At 51.6% G+C, this 18,466-nt stretch overlaps 8 protein-coding genes across 8 annotated transcripts; 6 read left to right on the top strand and 2 right to left on the bottom strand.

The window, feature by feature from the left end:
- Window positions 1–249: 249 nt before the first annotated feature.
- On the top strand, window positions 250–669 carry SCP_0308730 (12 kDa heat shock protein; the record flags this gene model as incomplete). The annotated part of the gene is made up of 4 exons (XM_027756259.1): window positions 250–303; window positions 360–446; window positions 498–560; window positions 616–669. The coding sequence occupies 4 exons, from the start codon at window positions 250–252 to the stop codon at window positions 667–669; spliced, it is 258 nt and encodes an 85-aa protein (XP_027612060.1).
- Window positions 670–1,261: 592 nt separating this feature from the next.
- SCP_0308720 (hypothetical protein) lies at window positions 1,262–5,138 on the top strand (the record flags this gene model as incomplete). The annotated part of the gene is made up of 8 exons (XM_027756258.1): window positions 1,262–2,448; window positions 2,507–3,977; window positions 4,035–4,136; window positions 4,188–4,476; window positions 4,526–4,600; window positions 4,655–4,732; window positions 4,783–4,934; window positions 4,989–5,138. 8 exons carry the CDS (start codon window positions 1,262–1,264, stop codon window positions 5,136–5,138), a joined length of 3,504 nt encoding a protein of 1,167 aa, XP_027612059.1.
- Window positions 5,139–5,400: 262 nt separating this feature from the next.
- On the top strand, window positions 5,401–6,062 carry SCP_0308710 (ATP synthase subunit delta, mitochondrial; the record flags this gene model as incomplete). The annotated part of the gene is made up of 4 exons (XM_027756257.1): window positions 5,401–5,523; window positions 5,576–5,729; window positions 5,786–5,874; window positions 5,934–6,062. The coding sequence occupies 4 exons, from the start codon at window positions 5,401–5,403 to the stop codon at window positions 6,060–6,062; spliced, it is 495 nt and encodes a 164-aa protein (XP_027612058.1).
- A 318-nt stretch (window positions 6,063–6,380) lies between these two features.
- SCP_0308700 (hypothetical protein) lies at window positions 6,381–11,351 on the top strand (the record flags this gene model as incomplete). Its single annotated transcript, XM_027756256.1, has 20 exons — window positions 6,381–6,539; window positions 6,609–8,684; window positions 8,740–8,849; window positions 8,907–8,951; window positions 9,007–9,236; window positions 9,286–9,393; window positions 9,456–9,485; window positions 9,541–9,571; window positions 9,628–9,936; window positions 9,982–10,018; window positions 10,079–10,178; window positions 10,244–10,325; window positions 10,380–10,503; window positions 10,553–10,559; window positions 10,609–10,647; window positions 10,707–10,723; window positions 10,770–10,931; window positions 10,983–11,135; window positions 11,186–11,232; window positions 11,282–11,351. The coding sequence occupies 20 exons, from the start codon at window positions 6,381–6,383 to the stop codon at window positions 11,349–11,351; spliced, it is 3,936 nt and encodes a 1,311-aa protein (XP_027612057.1).
- Window positions 11,352–11,542: 191 nt separating this feature from the next.
- On the bottom strand, window positions 11,543–13,433 carry SCP_0308690 (tRNA (guanine(10)-N2)-methyltransferase; the record flags this gene model as incomplete). Its single annotated transcript, XM_027756255.1, has 10 exons — window positions 11,543–11,683; window positions 11,737–11,962; window positions 12,014–12,110; window positions 12,162–12,299; window positions 12,353–12,419; window positions 12,473–12,529; window positions 12,591–12,707; window positions 12,769–12,848; window positions 12,916–13,160; window positions 13,207–13,433. The coding sequence occupies 10 exons, from the start codon at window positions 13,431–13,433 to the stop codon at window positions 11,543–11,545; spliced, it is 1,395 nt and encodes a 464-aa protein (XP_027612056.1).
- A 141-nt stretch (window positions 13,434–13,574) lies between these two features.
- Window positions 13,575–14,179, top strand: SCP_0308680 (hypothetical protein; the record flags this gene model as incomplete). Its single annotated transcript, XM_027756254.1, has 4 exons — window positions 13,575–13,641; window positions 13,694–13,777; window positions 13,833–13,999; window positions 14,072–14,179. 4 exons carry the CDS (start codon window positions 13,575–13,577, stop codon window positions 14,177–14,179), a joined length of 426 nt encoding a protein of 141 aa, XP_027612055.1.
- A 160-nt stretch (window positions 14,180–14,339) lies between these two features.
- SCP_0308670 (hypothetical protein) lies at window positions 14,340–17,056 on the bottom strand (the record flags this gene model as incomplete). The annotated part of the gene is made up of 5 exons (XM_027756253.1): window positions 14,340–16,040; window positions 16,096–16,171; window positions 16,224–16,292; window positions 16,344–16,533; window positions 16,588–17,056. The coding sequence occupies 5 exons, from the start codon at window positions 17,054–17,056 to the stop codon at window positions 14,340–14,342; spliced, it is 2,505 nt and encodes an 834-aa protein (XP_027612054.1).
- A 197-nt stretch (window positions 17,057–17,253) lies between these two features.
- Window positions 17,254–18,116, top strand: SCP_0308660 (Mitochondrial import inner membrane translocase subunit TIM17; the record flags this gene model as incomplete). The annotated part of the gene is made up of 5 exons (XM_027756252.1): window positions 17,254–17,285; window positions 17,341–17,440; window positions 17,499–17,685; window positions 17,831–17,953; window positions 18,085–18,116. The coding sequence occupies 5 exons, from the start codon at window positions 17,254–17,256 to the stop codon at window positions 18,114–18,116; spliced, it is 474 nt and encodes a 157-aa protein (XP_027612053.1).
- Window positions 18,117–18,466: the final 350 nt, after the last annotated feature.

Below are 18,466 nucleotides of genomic sequence, written 5' to 3'. Positions count from 1 at the left end.
AGATCGTGGGCCATGATCTTGGACAAGTGGGGTATGGGTGACGCGTCGCGAACGGTGAACGACACGGCCCCCAAGCGGAAACGCGTCATGCCCGGGTGATGACGTCGTCCCACTTACAGGCGCGTCATATTGCGCGCCCTCTAAGGGGGGACCTCCCGCCTATATAAACCGCGTCGGTCGCGAATTATCGCCTCACACCTTTTCCCCACTTACCACCACTCGTCTCTTACCACCAATCCACTGTTCACCATGTCCGATACTGGCAGACAATCCTTCACCGATAAGGCTAGCTCCGCCATGAAGGTGAGCACCCCGACGAATGCTCGCTGGCGCACACATGATGACGCGTCCATCTGCAGCCCGACTCACAGAAGTCGACTACCGAGCATATCGGCGACAAGCTCAAGGGCACCGGCGACTCCATCGCGTCCTCCCTCCAGCCCCAGGTAAGTCGTGCGGCATTTGTCTGATCCAACCTCTCATCCCTCAATCCGCAGAGCGAGAAGTCGACTGGCCAAAAGGCTGGAGATGCCTTCAGCAGCAACTCTAACGAGAACGAGGTTTGTTCCTGTCCCGATGTATATCCCCGACGCTAACTTTTTTCGTTCTCATCAGCCTTCCATGTTGCAGAAGGCGAAGGACGCTGTAGGCCTGGGTGATAATAACTGAGTCACTCTCTTTGAAGGCGGTATGCGAACTTTAGGAAGTGATGCCGATGTAGTATAGGCTTTGTACAATGTGATGTTCAGCGGTCTTCGTGGCGCACCGATGTGTTGCGGTAGAGTAGCCTCGTGTAGCGACGCATTCGCGCTAAACCCTTTTAAGTAAGTTTGAACTTTTGCCAGTACTCTCGCTCAGGCTTGTGCGCCATGGCCTCTTGGAAATTGAGTGGTTCCTGAGCTCGAGACAATTAAACTTTCCATTGTTACTACTCCTATAATATAGGCCGAAAGTGAGAAATCTTATATAGCCAAGTTGTACTTTCCATCGATTCAGTTTCGGGTTTCACCTAGCAGCTTCAAGTTGCTGTCTATTACGAGGTCAACACACGGCGAAAACAACTCTCTTATGTGCGTGAAACTACGACATGCTGGTTTCATCCTTCCAACGCGTCAAGCTTCCAAGTACTGTTTGTGCGTCCTCCGGTGGTGTCATCGATGGGGCCAGCCTCCTCGGTCTTGTTGCTAATTTGACTGTCCCAGCAGGTGCTTGGTGAGTTGTTCATCCAACATGTCTATTGACTTGTGCAATTCCCGCCGTCATGTCTCGAGGATACGATGTCTCCTCGGAGATCTACTCTCTGTATTTGCAGCCGATGACAAGGGCAAGCTCGGCAACCCAGGATTCAGAATCTCTATCGACACCAATGGACGAGCTTCCCCTCCGAAGGAACTGCAAAACACGGGGATTTGGTTCCAGTAAACTCGCTGTCGACGCCGTGCGCATACAGTCGGGAACGCCGGACGTGTCGCAGTGCCACATGAGAGACAGGCCGTTGGGATCACTCTCTGGGATGCTTCGAGGCGATACGGAGCAGCGTGATTCTTACTTTGCTATCCGCCTGGATTCTGCTGCGGATGCCATTCCACTCGCGCGGAGGAAAACCACGAAGGAACTGATTGGGCGATATGAATCTATGAGTTCGCAGTCAAATCCGCGTAGCACTAGACCCTTGGTGGATGGGGCGCGTAAAGTGATATCGCGGCTTCCCTCAGGCTCACACACTACTCGCGGTGTGCGTGACGAAGGCCGCTTCAATTTGAAGCCACCACCTAGAGGCCGTGCCGCCCCTTCATCCGACACGGTCAGCACTCAGGATGGCTCAGGATCTAGCCCGAAGCCGGACAAGAAAGACAAGGGTCGCTCGCCCATCCGACAATCCCTTCGTAATCTCTTGTCGGTCTTCGGGAGGAAGAACAGATCTTCTGGAATTGCCAGGGAACTTCTCGAGCAGAACTGTGTTGCAGATCTTCCAACGATCCCAAGCAATGTTGGGTCTTCTGCGTCACAGGTACTACACAGCTCAGTTGATGTGTCCGCGAAGCAACTCTCAGTTCCCAGCAGCAGAGACGAGAAGGCGATTTGCACCACTCCCATCTCTCCGAGCTCCGAGCTCTCCGGGCCGCTCCTCTACCTCTCTCGGTCTTCCTCGCCTACTATACACCCTGTGTGGACGAACTGCAACGCGCATCTGCACTCCAGCCACGTCCTCGTCACCTGGCATACCGCGCAGGGCAACCCGTCAACCTCCATCGTCTCTTTCACTCGTTGTACTGACGTACGCTCGCTATCGTTGAACGACCTCGCGCCGGAAGAGAGGGCTCTACTACCTGGGAGCCCAGATGTGGGAGATGTGAAGGTCTTTGAGCTGCTCTTCGAGGGAAGACCGAGGGAGAAATTTGCTGCGCGTTCGGTTGGGGAGCGGGCGACGTGGGTCAGCACTATCTGGTGAGCAGACCCTCGCCTTCAGACTTGATTGTTAGGTAGCGACTTGACGTTCTACTAGGGATGCAATTCTTCAGGCACAGGAACGGAGGACAGATACTTCCAGCATCGTTTCCCCGTTACTAGAGGCTACGCTGAGCGCAGGCACTCGTACAAATGAGCATGTTCCTGTCATTTCTCATCCCGGAGACCGCAGCCTTCTCCCCAAGCTCGCCACCCTTGCGGTTAGCAATGCAAGCCGATCGTCTCCCCAAAACAAGGAGCGCGACCTCCCCGAGCTTCCCCCTTCCGCCACTCCGCCTTCAATGTCCCCAGTCCGCTACTCTTTGCATGATCCATCGAAGTCGCCATCGTCTATCCGCGCTTCCCTCTCCCCCCTCCCTGTGCCGCCAGCGACACCAACCGCGCTTTCTCCTCTCACGTCGCACCCCTCCACTCCGTCTCGCTCGCAGAGCCCGTCTGTGCGCAATCTCGGCCAGCTCTCTATGGTTAAGCAGCGTCTTGCCCAGCTTGAGCGGACGCAGGCTGATACCTCCTCCGGTGCAAATCATACTCTTACGCCTACCGGCTCGCATCTGTTGGTCACACCCGTACATACTCGTGGTCCGAGCACATACTGCGTTCGCGGCGCCAGCGAATCGGCGCAGAGGCAGAGCAGTGCAGCTTCTGCTTTGGGTGTTGAAGAGTCTATCGTTGCATCATATAACACCTCCAGCCCTGTGTCGCCGCTGTCAATGTACTCCGGCCGCCTCACTTCGGTCCCTTCTGAAGTTGACACGCTCAGAGCACGTATAGAGCTCGAAAGCCCCGTGGCAGCAAGTGAGGCGGGGTTGTTTATGGAATCCACTCGAGGGGTCGCGATGTTCTCGCCGACTTCGCAGTACTCATCTGAAGATGTTCACGAGGTTAGACCACCGTTTCTATTCGGTGCTCTACGACAGCAGCCATCTCATGAAGCTGCCGCGGGATCCGCAGAGGCCGAGCCAGTGCATATGGATCGTGGCCGTGAGCGCGGGTCGGAGCCTCACTACGACCGGGATTCACCCCATGGAGTTGCTGCCAACGGTGAAATCCAGAAGCTCTTAGAGGGCATCGACCAATCTGTCAAGTCTTTGGAAGGGCGGTCAGAGATGTCGGGGATGAATCTAGGAGACGTGCGCACCAAAGTCAGCACCATACTGGAGGAGCTACGCCGGCATGCTGCTGCGCAGGAGGGACGTGGTGCTCCGACTGTTTCGGTCGATTTTTCCAATGTCATGGACGAGTTAGACCAGATGCGCGCCGAGCTGCGAAGTGCGTCATCAATGAGGGCACAGGAGATCGAAGAACTCCGGGCAGGGCGAGATGTCGCTGAGTTCAGCGAGCTGAAGAACATCGGTCGATCGGTCGTGCCCGACGGAGGCCCACACGTCGACTTGTCCGAATTGCACGCAAAGTTAGATGGCTTGGCATCTTTATGTCAAGGTCTGCAGAATGATTGTCATGGTTTTCACGAAAATACTGGAGACAGTGACAAACCGCAGAGCGAGGAGGTAGGTCGTCTGTTGTTCTATTCAACGAAATTCGCCTAATTTACTAGCTTCAAAAAGATCCAGGAGATTCTGATGTTGCTCAAAGATGCCCAACCTCAATGGTCCACGCAGAGTGAACAACAGACCGACAATATCCGGTACCTAAATGAGCTCAATTCCGTAAGTCACTATTTCTCGTCTGCTGCATGGTGTCGTGACGCTTCTGTCCAGTGGCTGGAAGCCTTTGTCAATCACGGTACATCTCAGATAGACGGTGTAGTCGCAGGCGTCCAGCACATTTGTAGGGAACTCGGTGTGGTTCCGGAGGCGCAGGGTAATACTGAAGGTGGTGATAGAGAGGGGCAGCCTGTGAGTGGTGTGTTGGCTGATTTACGCAGCCTCCTCGCCGAAGCCAAGGGTCGAGAAGACGATTCCGCGACACTCCATGCATCAGTGAATGGCCTTATTGCTGCTGTGCAGGAAGAAATGCGGAGAAATGCGGAGGCGCGCGACGTGCTCAGTGAGTAGTATTTGCGCGCCCCTCAAGCTTTGCGCTCATTTAGTTATAGCCACCGAGTCGGTTGTTGGATTGATAAACCGCCAGCGGCAAGATCATGAACGCATGCTGCGAATCCTTGGAAGTGGTGAGTATAAGTTTGACTTATGCGCTTCGTCCGCGATCTGACCTTCTTCCACAGAGCTGTCCAATGAGATCCGCGGCGAACGTCTGAGGTTTGTTGAGGCTATGAAGGAGGCTACAGCAATCAATGTCCAAAGTAAGCGAGCGGTGTGAAGTCTCGGACATCTCTGAACGACAGGATTACAGTTCACGTCGAGGAGTTTAAGAAGGAACTCACGAGAGAGGTGCTCGCGATGACGCAAGAGGTCGGGCGCTTGCAGAGGGAGCGTCAGGCGATGGAGCAGCAGATTGCCGACTTGTTCGCATTCTATTCCAAGCAGAAGCAAGCTGGAGGAGGGGTGAGTCTCGCGATTGAGTTCGTGAGACTTTTTTCATCTTCCCTTTGGCAGCAGCATGGTTCCCATCGACCCCGTCATGCCGTGCAAATGCATATGCGACAACAGAGCGCACCTCCGGTTCCGGGGGGAGTACCAGTTGCTGCTCATCCCATGCGTCGACCTCTGCCGAGCCCTACGACGAGACCAGGATCATCTTACGGCTGAGAAAACAGGATGTCGATACTTCTTTACATAGTTCCGGAGAATTTCACAATGAAACGACCTAATATTAATGTTCCGGAATCCTGGCTTGGAATATTTGACCTTGGACATTTCTTGACTCTTGGACCGCATGCTCTGCGTCGAGTCTGCGACCACTGGACTGAAAGTTTGTGGGGTTAGGGTCCGGGCACGTGAGACAAGTATCCGGCATTCTCCGACAGCGACTGTTAGACAGGCGAGTACCAAGTACACACATCTCAGAAACATGTCTGCGCTTCGTCTTGTGTCTTCTGCGGCTCGGAGATCGACAAAAACGTTTGCCACAGGCAGGCGCGGATATGCGGAGGCGGCGGACAAGATCAAACTTTCTTTGGTCCTCCCTCACGAAGTTCGTCGAAGTCTTTACGACGCAGTCACGAGCAGTTGACCCTCCCATCTAGTCCATTTTCTCCTCTACAGATGTCGTACAGGTGAACATATCCGCTGCCACCGGAGACATGGGTATCCTCGCGAACCATGTACCATCTATTGAACCTCTCCGTCCGGGCGTCGTTGAGGTCATCGAGTCCAGCAATGCGTCAAAGAAGTGGTTTGGTGAGTATTTGCCGCCATTGATGTACTTTGCATCCTCTTTGACCCCTCTTTACCAGTCTCCGGCGGTTTCGCCACGGTTCACCCCAACAACAAGTTGACCATTAACGCCGTGGAGGCTGCGTCGTTGGACAGCTTCTCTGCTGAGGTAAGGTCAATGTACGCCTGCATGACTACATGGAGCTTATTTCAATGAATTATGGTCAGGCTGTTCGCGCCAACCTCCAGGAGGCCTTGAAGGTTGCAGCAGGGAATGGATCGGAAGAGGACAAGATGGAGGCGCGCATAGAGGCGGATGTGTACGAGGCGTTGCAGTACGCGTTGGCCTCGAAGTAAAGTGCGTGTAAAAGTGTGCTTGTATGGGTATTATACGATCCCCAAGGTACCTATGCCATACCACGGCCAGCTTTCCACCATGTTTACACCAATTTTACACCCCTGAAAGCGATTCGGCCGGTGCCTCACCGGCATTTGCCGAGACATAGCGCTCGGGAATCCCGTCTCCCATCAAAAATGAGCTTATGCCGTTCATCCACTGAGGTGGCACATAGACGAGCAAGTTGTTGAGTAGTCTGCTACTAGTCGTTGTCAGACCCACACACATTCTTTATTTTTGGTCGTCTCTCCTTCAACTGTCACTCATTAAAATCCGCGATGAGGCAGCCTCGGTCCTGGGACGATGAGGATCTTCTACAGGATGAACCACTCTCGACGCTGTTCGCAGTCCATAGTGCGGATCTCCCCAACAGACGCGGCAGGGGAAAAACTGATTGGTTTTGCGTAACTCCACGCGCTGATTTTCAGAAAGAGGCGGTGAGTGTAGGTGCAAGTGCAGTCGCGCTAACCATGATTACGATTGACGCGTTCTGACGCGTCTTATAGGGAGCGATACAAGCTTGGTTGAGGCTGGCATTCGCTGCAAGCCCGGAGGAGGAAACGTCCGTCCAGAACACTCTCGTCCTCGCAGACTCTCCGGAACTGGAGATTTTCATCGACTTCTATTGGCGCCTTTACAACGGCGACCGCGATGAGGCCAAACGGTACCTTCTGCAGGAGCGCAAGTCGCGTGGTTTTCAATATTTCGTAGACGAACGCGTCTGGGGGTCCGGCGCACATGCTCGTGTGCTACTGCCTGTCGGTTCCGATTCTGGTGCACATGCAGGCTCTCCTACCCACCACCGGGGAAATCGTCGGAGACGCCCAAAGCATTTGTCTCGTAATGCTGAGGACGCGTACGATGCTGAGGTTAGTGAAGGGGAAGACGACAGACCCACAAACGAAGTTCCTCAGCATGCCACTACTCGCGCAACCCCAGACAACCTTCATTCTTCTTTCGAACGTACCGTTGACATACCCATTCCGGATGCCCAGCTACTGCTCTCAGCGTCTGCTCAAGTCATCGGAGTCGCGTATGGGCCTTCTTCACCTCTCGAGAAGCAGAACATTGGTGAAGAACAGAGCAACAAACGTAAAGCTATCAACGAACAACCTTCTAGCTCTTCCCACTCTTCTTCAGACGACATCCCTGTCTCGCAGTTTGCGTACACGGCCTCAAGAGTTGTATCAGGTGTTGCCCCCATGAACGACGCTCGTACGAACGAAGACGATCCTTCTTCGCTCAGTGAGCTCACATCCGATGAATCTCTCAAAGAGGACGGTCCTCCAGCTGAACAACTCGTATTTGATGTCGAATGCAATGCGAATGGCGCAGGCAGGAGGCGAAACCCCGGAAGGACTGCATCCAATCGCCAGAATCTCACAAAGTTGATGGAGAGGGAGACCTTGTATGAGGCAAAACTCAAGGAAGATTTCTTGGGCACTCCGAAATCGCAGGCTCCTTCGGATGCTAAGCACGAAGCACTCAAGAACAATCTGAGAGAGAAGCCACAGACAAGGTCTACTAATCGCAAGAAAGCGGCGAAGAAATCGAAGGTCGCTAATATAGGTGCAACCCTCTCAGCGATAATAGCGCCACCTAAAGCCACGAACCCACGGAAGAGGAATGCGATCGCACCGCAGAAACCATGTTCCGCAGTTCCATCTCCTGCAGCGGACGCAGCGACCTCTGCTATATCTGTGCCGGAACAGCACCAGAGCGACAATGTCAAGGGGAGACTTCGGAATTTCCCTTCTGCAGCTGTTGACAAGGTTCGCGTGACTCGCTCTTCAGCGAAGAAAACTGCCAATAAAAAGTTGAAGGATGCAAGGCCAGACGTTCCACTGGCCGGTCCTGCTCAAAAACGTCGTCGCTACAGGGATGCTGAGGACGGTGGGCACGCGACACGTCCAGAGGAGGCCCAGATGGCATGCAGAGGAGGAAGGGGGTCTTCTTGTCGACAGCAGCAGGCCGGTGTGCAGTTACAGCCTCCTGCAGATGCTGTGCCTGAGCATTCGGAACCCACCGTTGGAAATTCGGCGATGCAGTCCGGGATACCTCAAGCTGGACTGGGGTCAGAACCCGAAATTGTGGCTTCGGAGGATGTCACTGCTCCTCGCGAGCCTCCTTCCATCGCTAGGCGGACACGAAAGCGACTCCGCGAATCTCTACAGAGTGCCGACGTCATCCAGCCGGTCACTGACAATTCTCAACGACTTACAATCAGACTACCCAGAAGATCTTCCAAAAAGGCAGCGCATGTGCGACTTCCTGTACCGCTTGTGACCAAAAAGTCCAATCAGCCGCAAACGTTGGACGAAGTTGACAGTGTCATTCGCCACGCTGCCAGCGAGGCGCTTTTGCACCATGCGCTCAGTACCAACGTAGAACATGGAAGTGACTGGGAGGGAGGAGCGGAGGGCGAAGACGAACACGAGCAAGAATTGGCGCAGGTACCGGCAGATAAGTCATCAGATATAGAGCTAGTACTTCCACTGGCGTCAACCGTTTGCGCATCCAACGAGATACACGATGCCCGTCCGAGACCTCCCTTGGAGATCTTACCGCCTATCTGGGCTCAGGTTGGTACAGTGATCCCTAGCGTACCACTCATTGCTGACACTATTATGTCTACAGTCCCGACAAGAAGTATGCGAAGCCTTTGACTGGTTCCGTTCATATCAGGGTGGTGTTTATTTCTTGAAGGACATGGTGAAAGGTTACTTGTTGAGCGCGTTCTCGTCAAGGTAAGAATGCAGTTATGCTGTCTACGTGTTGTAATCGATCCAGCACTCTGGTTCTAGCCGCGATGTCTTTCATCGTGACGGACGTCTGATTGTCTCTCATGGGTGCGTCGATTATTTTATGCGTCTACATCGACACTGAGTAAGTCCGTACTACTAGTGGAGGGAAGGCGGAGAGTATCCATACGAAAGGTGGGAAAAGCACGGTGCAAGAAGCAAATGATCAGCTAGCAGAAGACAAATCGGTTCGAGCGCTCTTGAATACATTTAGACTGCAGCGTCCAGTTGTACTCCTTATCGACGATAAGTACAAACTTTTTCCGTATGATCTTACAGCGAAGGGATACTCCTACGTTGTGCTCGGCTACTATCATATTAGACATGCATGGGGTCCGTTCTTTCCTCCCAAATGCCCTGACCTAACTGACGCCGCACTCAGCTGAACGCCAGCCTGCAAAAAATTCGAGAGGTTATGTTGTTCGATACAAGTTTGCCTTCCGATGGTGCGATCAACAGGGTGACCCCTGGTGGATCCCATCTCAGGCTTGTACGTTATTTCACGCCACCTAAAGGTTTCGCATTCTTACCAATACGGTGCTGCTCATGCAGCGGCAATATGCGAGCTAGTACTGGCTAGTGGTATGCTCCTGATCGTAGACCACACGGTTTCCCGCCTTATGTTGGTTTGTCGTAGATGATAGTACAGCAACCGTGCCACCCTCAATGTGAGATAGGTTGCCTGGTGTGGAGGTCTTTGTGCTCTAACTCATTCCATGGCCAGCTCTGTTGAAGATGAAGCTACCAGTCGTGTATGCTCACGGTGCAACACTAAATCTCCTCTTGTCTACGATGGCCGCTGGATGTGTTTGACACCGAGTTGTACCGCATTCTGGAAGACATCGTCAGGTGTACCCCCGTCCATGGGATTGGCATACTCGGAGAAATTCCTCGAGTTGCTTCCTTGTCAGCATGAGAAGTTCGATGACCTCCGACCTCCCGTGCCCGCTACAAAAGCGCAGAATGGCGTCACAACGACTCGTCTTTTCTGCAAGGGCTGGCACTGTGTGCGATGCGGCCGGTTATCAAGCAGGTAAGGCTCTTAAGCTTCGTCGTGATTATGTCTCTCATTAGGTAGATACAAATGGGAACATTGGGAGTGTGCACATTGTGGGGTGAGTAACCATTTCACCCGCTTCCTTGGGAGAAGTTGAATGGTTCCTTTCTGTACTCAGGAGACTTACAAGGTGATCGGGAGGTTTCGGGAACCGAAGGAGTTCTGGTATCAAAAGAACATGGAGTCTTACATGCATCATTTTGTCGGAGAGGATTCTGGTGGGACCAAATGTCTTTTCGGAGAGGATGTACCCTCTCATGTTTAAGTGTCTTTCAATCCTCAGGTATCATCCTCCCCCACATGCAGTTTTACAATCACGGAGCGGGTTTTCTTCCTTGTCATCATTATATTCTGCCATACGGTCGGTGAGTTTCAGCGCGACCTGCCATACCAATTTGCGCATTGACCTTATATCCCAGTGGACATATATACCTTATTCTTGGCAGTTCTATTGCAAACCGGGACGCCGATGCTATTTTCAGAGAATATCAGGAACAAGCGGTTGGGGGGGAACTTCTGTTCCGAAGGTGGCCTCTGAGAAGCGTACGTTCTCTCTTCTATGAAACGCACTAGAGTCTCATAAAAACTTTAGCACAAATGTATGCATGTTGGTACATCCACACATTCTTGATCTGATCATGACCACAGGTAGGGGTACCCTGTTGACCAACTACTTCTCCCAGAATTGTAAGCATGCCGTCGGTAATCCTTTCAGAATTTTGTATTAACTGGTTGAAATCTTCCAGCTGGAGAGCCATACCAGGTGCGCATCATGATCGTACAGTGAGCCCTAGCTGACAGAGCTGAAGTATGTTGGGGGCGCCGATAACACGGTCGCTTGGGACAAGGCACCTTCCGCTGTTCATCATGCTCTTGAGTTGATCCAGGGCCGAATGCTAGATGCTCTAGATCTGCGATCCCAATTCAACGAGGTCCTCAGTGCTGCATACATGGAGAAACAGAGAATGGCCGTGAGTACATAACGTTGTTGTAGGACACATGGTCAAATACTCTTCCTCTAGTTCCACAGCGACAGCGAGCGAGGATTAGGTCCCACTGTTGCGGCCTTATCCCTCGGTTCTGCAGCGCATATGTATTTCCGTCTCCACTCCCAGTATGACGACAAGCCGGGAAATGGATCAAGCAGACTTGCTCTGAAACTCTTTTTGCGCCATGTAAGTGTGTATGACAGAAAATCTACTTTGTCTGAATATCTTTTGACCAGGGTGACGTCGTGGTCATGCAAGGCGAGGGAGTCCAAAAATTCTACGAGTACGTTTGTACGAGAAACGGTGAGGTTTTGCTAACGCAGATAATACAGACACACCGTTGTTCCCTTGAACTTCCGTATCGCTGCAACCGCACGTTTTATCGGACCCGAAAATCATTGATCACTTTTCTGTCGCTGTCCGCATTTCTGTCGCTACCCGTTCCGCTCACTCTGAGGGTGAATGCATTCTATTCATACTCTGTCGCACTCATCCATCGTTTGATGTTTTCCGTGCTGTGCTGTCATTACTCTCTGTCATACCAGCATTAACGTATACCTAATCTACACATAAAGCTTCTGGCATTAGCCCAGCTAATCAGTGCCTTTGAAACCCTGGAAGTACTTCTCGCGGAAATCCCTGTGGGCGGGAACATGTGCGCTGACAGCTCTCTCCAAGTGGTGAAATGAGGGTGGTGGGTACTGCATCGTTGTGTTTTTTTGAATTGTGATTAGCTATGTGGGTGTGAATATCGCCTCCCGCTGAGACCAGCAAGTGATGCACGCACCCTACGTCCCCACGAGCCAAAATCCTGCAGCGAGTTGGCGACGATCTCCATGCCTTCGCACAGCAACGTCTGCGTATCTAGATCCTCGTATTCGTCTGTCACAGTAGGAAGGAAAAACACGAGTCTTCCACGAGCTTTCAGCATGTGCCGTGCCAAAAGAACGAGATCGGATGCGAGAGCTGACAGTTCGTATGGTTTGGTTGGAGGGATGTACGGTTGGTTATCTCTGAATCTCTAGTAAGCTTGTTGCAGCGGCATTGGGATTATTCATCCTCACACACGCTCAAGGTCATGTTCCCTTGGCATGGTTTCTTTGGGAGGCCTTAGAGGTCGATCCTTCTTGCCTAGCCTCTTAGCACCGGCCCTTACACCGTCTGGAATAATTGTCAAGAATCATTGAGGCTATGGTAAATGAGGAAACATACAGGGCGGATCCGTTATTATTGCGTCGAAAAGGCTGCCGCATCTCCACGGGTTTCGTGTCACATCGAAAGTGAACAAGTCGACGATGCGATCAGCTACGCCGTACTGGGCGGCAGCGCGAATGATACCGGGAGGCTTTACTATACAGAATAATGGAGTCCTGGTTTTCGTGGAGCTGTTGAGATATACTCACCTTTGCCTCGCATCTGTCGGCCGTCTATGTCTGATCCAAAAATCAACGCACCGAAGTGTGCTGTAGTCTAAGCAATTATTAAATCGATCACAACGACAAAACGAAGAGTATACCCCTTACATAGGTCATGCTGCCAGTACCCACGAATGGATCATATATGAGTTTGCCTGGTGAAGCCTGAGAGGAGCACGGTTAAGACGACACTTCAGTGAAGGTTATTTTAAGCACGGAAACCGACGAGTGTTTGATTTGCCATTAGTAGAGACATTTCGGCCTCCATGGTTGTATTGCCATAGTAGACTCGCTTCTTGACGTCAAACTCCTTGATTAACATACGCGCGGATCCTTCTTCCACCTAGCACATAGAAGCAGAAGTTTGCAACGGGCACCCTGACTGTTCTTTCGAGAAGACATACCAACCTGCCAAACCAAACTTTTCTGAAAGTTCCGTCTCTTTCGTGCTTTGCACGAGATGTAGTACCACGAGGATCATGATCTGTAGAACAACATGGAGACAAATTTCTTAGCAATAGATAATAACTCTCCACTTGACCACTGCGTACATTCTTCGAAGCAAGCGAATGTGACTTCGGGATTTTTCATGTCGATTTTCCCCATCATACGCATATAGGAAAAACTCTCAACGATCTCTCGCTGACGTGACTGGGGTATTGTATGATTATACGCCGACACAAAGAATTTGAAAGATGTGTCATCGACATATTGGATCCACTGGGGCTGACGAGCACGGGTCTGCTCATGCAATTCATCGTATGTTCGACCACTGCCGTAATACTCGTATACAGATCTGAAAATTTTTCAGTTGGGGAACGCTAGCGCATCGAAACGCTCACTTTACAAGGATACATCTCCTAGCTAGAAGTTTCGCATGCTCCGCGCTGGCAAGCTCCAATACCAGAAATGGTCGAGAGCTATCCACATTTCGGGTATGAGTGGGGAATGTGATATTAAATCCATACAGCTCTGCGACCGAGAGCAGCTCAGGTATCCTAAACTCATCGTGTGCTTGGGCGAAGACAAACAAATACTGGGAGCTCATAGTCTGCGTCGCCGAGTTCATTGGCGTCAAGTGAGCAAGCACTGAGATGTACCAGGAAGGAAGGAGAAATTGAAACTCAGTGGCTGTTTGGCAAGAGCTTTGGAAATAAACAACCATCCGGCGCTACTAAGTGACTGCGACGTTCATTCTTATGGGCCAGCCATGATGGCCACTGCTGACTTGCTCGAGCTGGTCCAGGAAGTCATCGCATCCATAAAACCTGACAGTGGTACTATCTCTTCTTGTGCCCGAAGGTTGCACGTGTAACCTAGGTGTACTAGATCGCGATTATATGGCAGAGCTACGATTCTTCTTCCCAGATACTCTCTTACTCTCGGCCTTAGATCTGATTGACAGAGAAAGCGGTAAGATCTGCTCATATTTTAAATATATATTATTTCTGATACCTTCAGCTCGCAGTCTTAAAGTATGTTACGCCTTGGGGGAGTTCTCGCTACGAAGTTATTGGTTCTACTGCGATGTATTCCGTGTTTCCTGGACTTCGCACCTCGAAATCACGCTTGCAAGTGTACTGCACATGTCCGGCATACTCCTACTCTGTACTAATCTCGGAGTCGCACCTCATGGCAAGTCTTGTTCCTCTACATGTGCTTTATGATACTCATGTCGCTACCTTTTTACCGCATGACTGCGCGCAGTGCAAGCATGTCCTAGCAATTCTGCTAGCCGAGCGGCTGTCAAAATGTATAGAGCGTCCTGTTAGTCAGGACGACCTCGCATCCATTGTTGTTCGACAGTGCTCCTAGATGGCATTGTGTCAAAGGTCTGCTATATATTTACTGAGGATGTAGCGTAGACTATTTGATGATACAAGGAGCAGATTCAGTACGAACTAAAATGCAGCGGGCGACAAAATTGTCGATTCAGTGAGCGAGGAATAAATCATGGCCTCTACATATGCAACGTCTACCCATAAAACTTCTTCGCGGGAACTGAGGCATGGACTCCGTTATCCTTCTCTTTCAGAGCGGTTCCTTCTCCCTCGACACGCTGGATTCTCCACTGAAGCAGAACCGCGTACTCCTGGAGACGGTTCACGAGTTCACCTAATTCCTTCCTGTTTGGCTTGGATGCGCTTCGTGATCTGGAATGCATCCTGTCGTCGCTCTCTCCATCGCTCTCATCCTCGTCGGATAAGGTATCTTCGTCGGAATCTAGATCTGATAGAGGCGAAAGCTCGCGAGAGTCGTGAAGATTGTTGACATTAGTGGAGGAGTTGCTCGAGCCAGCACGTCTTGGGTGGTCCTCGCCATCGTTAAGATGGGAGCTGGAGGCCTTCGATGTGGTGGTGAAGCCGTCGTCACCGAGCCGACACTCCTCAGCGATCCAGCTAGCGACCCTCCTGACCTGCTCTGGCTCCCAAAAGCCCCACCAGCCCTCGTCTTCATCTTCGTCTTCATTGTCGTCGTTCCCGGCCTTAACCGCATTTCTGGGTAAGCGGCCCCATACGGCCACAAACCAGGACCACCGTTGCATCCCTTTTCTATCATCCTCTGTCATCACTCCCCGCTTCCGGCTGACCTTGATTTTTCCTTCCTTACCTGCAATTACCTGCAACGCGGCCTCCCTCTCCGCCATCCCGGGCGTCAGGGCATAGTACACCCTGCCCTCGTGGTCCTGACCCAGCGGGCTAAATCGTGGTGTACATGTGTACAACGCCAAGCGATGCGCGTGCTCGATGCCCTCGAGCTTTTGCCTGTGAAATTCGCGCTGAGTTTTAATGAGATTGCCCTTTGCCGTTGCCTCCAAGGTTTCTCTTTGATCTTTCCACCTGGTCTTCTCTTTCGCGGTGCCTTCTTTGACGTCCTTTCCTATGTCTTTCTCCTTGGTGGCACTTTGCTCTAGCTCCTCCCGCACTGTACTTGCATCGAGAGCCAGTTCCAGAAGAGCTGCAATGACAGGAACGAGCTGTGCAGACATCGCGATGTACGGCACGATCTCTACGTTCGTTCCTTGTAGTCCACTGCGCGTGTTGTGGTACGTGAAGCTCGCTGGAGGAGGAAGTGGGTCGGGGAACATGAGTCCGAGGGCCTGCCGCAACGACATAAGCGAACTCCAGATTCGATTCAAGCTCGCACCAGCTGTGCGAATCTCTTTCATTGCCGCCTTAATCCGCTTCCCGAAGTCATCGTTGCAGGTGGAGCTACCGGAGATCGCAGCCAAAAGACTGAGTATCAGAGCCTTGGCGCATGGCTCGCTGACCCATCCCACTAGCTCTTCTTCCTCGGCATCGTTGACTGGAGTTACAGGAGGTCCTAGCGAAGTGGAGATTACCTCCAGGTCCTCCAGGTGTCCCTTGGCGATGTCCAGGATAGGGAAGAACCGGAGGAAAAACTCGCGGATGTCCATCCGCATCTCGGCTGCGGTCAGAGTCAATGTCGTGGATACACGAGTCCATGTCGGTTTTGGCACTGGCTTCCGCGCCATGGGGGCTTTGGGCTTCGTCGTACGAGGCTTTCGCTTGACCTCCTGGGCGAGAGGTTTCACGCGTGATTTGCCCAGTTGTGTATTCTTCTCTTTTCCGGAGGACGAGGAAGCAGCGTTTATTTTCGTGGCTCTGGGCTTCTTTTCGTGCACGACTTGTCGACCCAAACCGGGCAAATTACCCTGTGATATCATCGGTAAATCTAATGCCATCGCTTGAACAGTTAATAAAGTTCACCATAGCAGAGGGATTGTCTGCGAGCATCTGAGCAGCAGAATCTTTGCCCGCTTTGCGAGCTATCAAGGTCAAGTTCCTGCTCGACTAGTCAATATGACTAGACTACAGTAAAGAAACACATAACCGACCCTGTAGGTTGGAGACCTTGCGCCTTGCGACAATTGCGACAATTACATTCATCCTTACACTTCGGGCATCTAGTGAAACTCGATCAGAGGAGAACTTCGGCGTCAAATGCGCATACATACTGAAAGTAAAAACCTTCTCCAGAAACATGCTTTTCCTTTTCGTTCTTACTCAGGCCTATTTCACCGGCCTTCTTGATATCATCGAGTTCCAGAGCATACCTATTCAACAGACAGGCCCTACAATACTTGGCGCCACACCGCTGGCTGTGGAGTTTCAGTGGTTGCTTCTTTGCGGTGCATTGAATGATATCTACGCGCGTATGTCATCATTGAGCCAGGACGCATTCATTAGTGAAAGACTGACGAGTAACGACACGTTTCTTGTTGCATTGGTGGCAGTAAAAGAGTTCGTCGTCTGTTTCATCGGGATAGTCCAGGGAGAGTGTAGCAACTTTGACCTTCTGGGCCGCTTTGCCCTGATCTTGAATCGAGGCATGTACATTGTCGGACTTGGGTGTGGCCTGGGTAACAACCCTGGGCTTCTTGGAGTTAGAGACGATAAGTTCCTCACGTCCAGAGATCTGACGCGACGCGTCTGAGAGCTTGCGTTTGTTCGGGCGAGAGTTAATGCTGCTCAGGCTGGTCAAACTACTGTCGCTCGGCAGGGGCGTAGGCTGCAGAGGTGCGTTCTCCTTGAGGCTACTCTCGGATGCATGTTCTAACCTCGCGCTACGGGTGGACGAATGAAGAGGAGAAGGGGGTATGTCGACATATACTTGACGCCTCTTCCGCATGAAGGAGACAGGCTTTGACTTGTGAGAGTGTGTGGCCATGAAGAGTAATCGTGGTTGCGATTAGCGATGTGAAACGAAGCGCGTCGCGGTTCGTCAACATCACATGCAGCGCGTTATCACGTGATATATCAGGCCGGCCCTAAACGCCCAAAAGTTTCGCAGCCACCTCACTCAATCAGTGCAAGCTACACCACTGTTGTATACTTCACGGACACGCCTACCTCTTCCCAATCAAAATGGCACATGCAGACCACACGCGAGATCCATGGTTAGTCTGGCTTTGTCCTGTCTGTATGCTGCTAAAAGATTTTTTATCCTTGCAGTCCGTGGGTGATCCTTTCTGACTTCGGGAGTGCGTTCTCAATGGGCGCCATTGGCGGTACAATCTGGCATGGCATCAAGGGTGCACGCAACTCTCCAAGGGTACGCAGGGTTTCGCCACTCTATCATTAGTGCTTATTTGGATGGCTATTCTACTTAGGGTGATCGCTTTGTTGGAGCGCTGTCTGTCATTAAAGCCCGAGCTCCTGTCACTGGCGGTAACTTCGGTGTCTGGGGTGGTATGTTCTCTACATTTGACTGTGCTGTCAAGGGGTGGCGACAAAAGGAGGACATGTGGAATGCTATCATTTCTGGGTTCTTAACCGGTGGATGTCTGGCTGCGAGAAGTGAGTTATTGTGTATATTCTTGAATGCACGAACGCATATCTTGAAAAGGGTCAAACGCTCGGTCGTTAGGCCTAACTTCCTCGTAGTCTATTTTCCTTGATCGAGAATGAAAACCCTGTAACGTGTTACTGATGCGCATTCCAGGTGGACCCCGTTCAGCACTCAGTTCTGCCATCGCATGTGGTATTCTACTCAGTGTCTTCGAAGGCGTAGGCGTCCTCTTCTCCCGCGTATTGAATGAGGGCACGCGGCCTCAGCTCCCTCCGAGTGAGTCATCGATTTTGAGCCTTCATCCCTATCGTACTGTGCTGTTTTTGACGCTCTTCACCACAATCTTCTTTCTACCGCGATGATTCTCAGTCGTTGGTGACGTTCACTGATACACATGGCTTTTCTAGTGCCGGAGTCGATGCAACCACAGTCATCATGAAGTTGCTCACTGTTTGGACACTAGATGTGCATTCACTGTTTTTCTATCCTATACACTGCTCATCCTTGTCATCGTAATTTCGCATCACTATGTCGTCTGCTCAGGCTCTCCCACATGCGCACATACTCAAACGATAGTGCGATCTCTGATCAGAAACCATGCTTCCAATGGTTTAGTCTGATTGCGTCATGATTTCTACATTTTCTTCGCGATCTGGACCGTACAAACACAGACGTCTGAGGGGGACAGCCGAAAGTTGTAGTGGATTGCAAGGTCTGTGGCGCCTGAATCAGACTTCGCATTCATTCGCATCAATCCAGTGCAGTACAAACTTTATTTTGTTAAAGATT

Source organism: Sparassis crispa (genome assembly GCF_003851025.1).
Source record: "Sparassis crispa DNA, contig_000002F, whole genome shotgun sequence".
Lineage (NCBI taxonomy): Eukaryota > Fungi > Basidiomycota > Agaricomycetes > Polyporales > Sparassidaceae > Sparassis > Sparassis crispa.
This window is presented reverse-complemented; position numbering and strand designations above follow the sequence as displayed.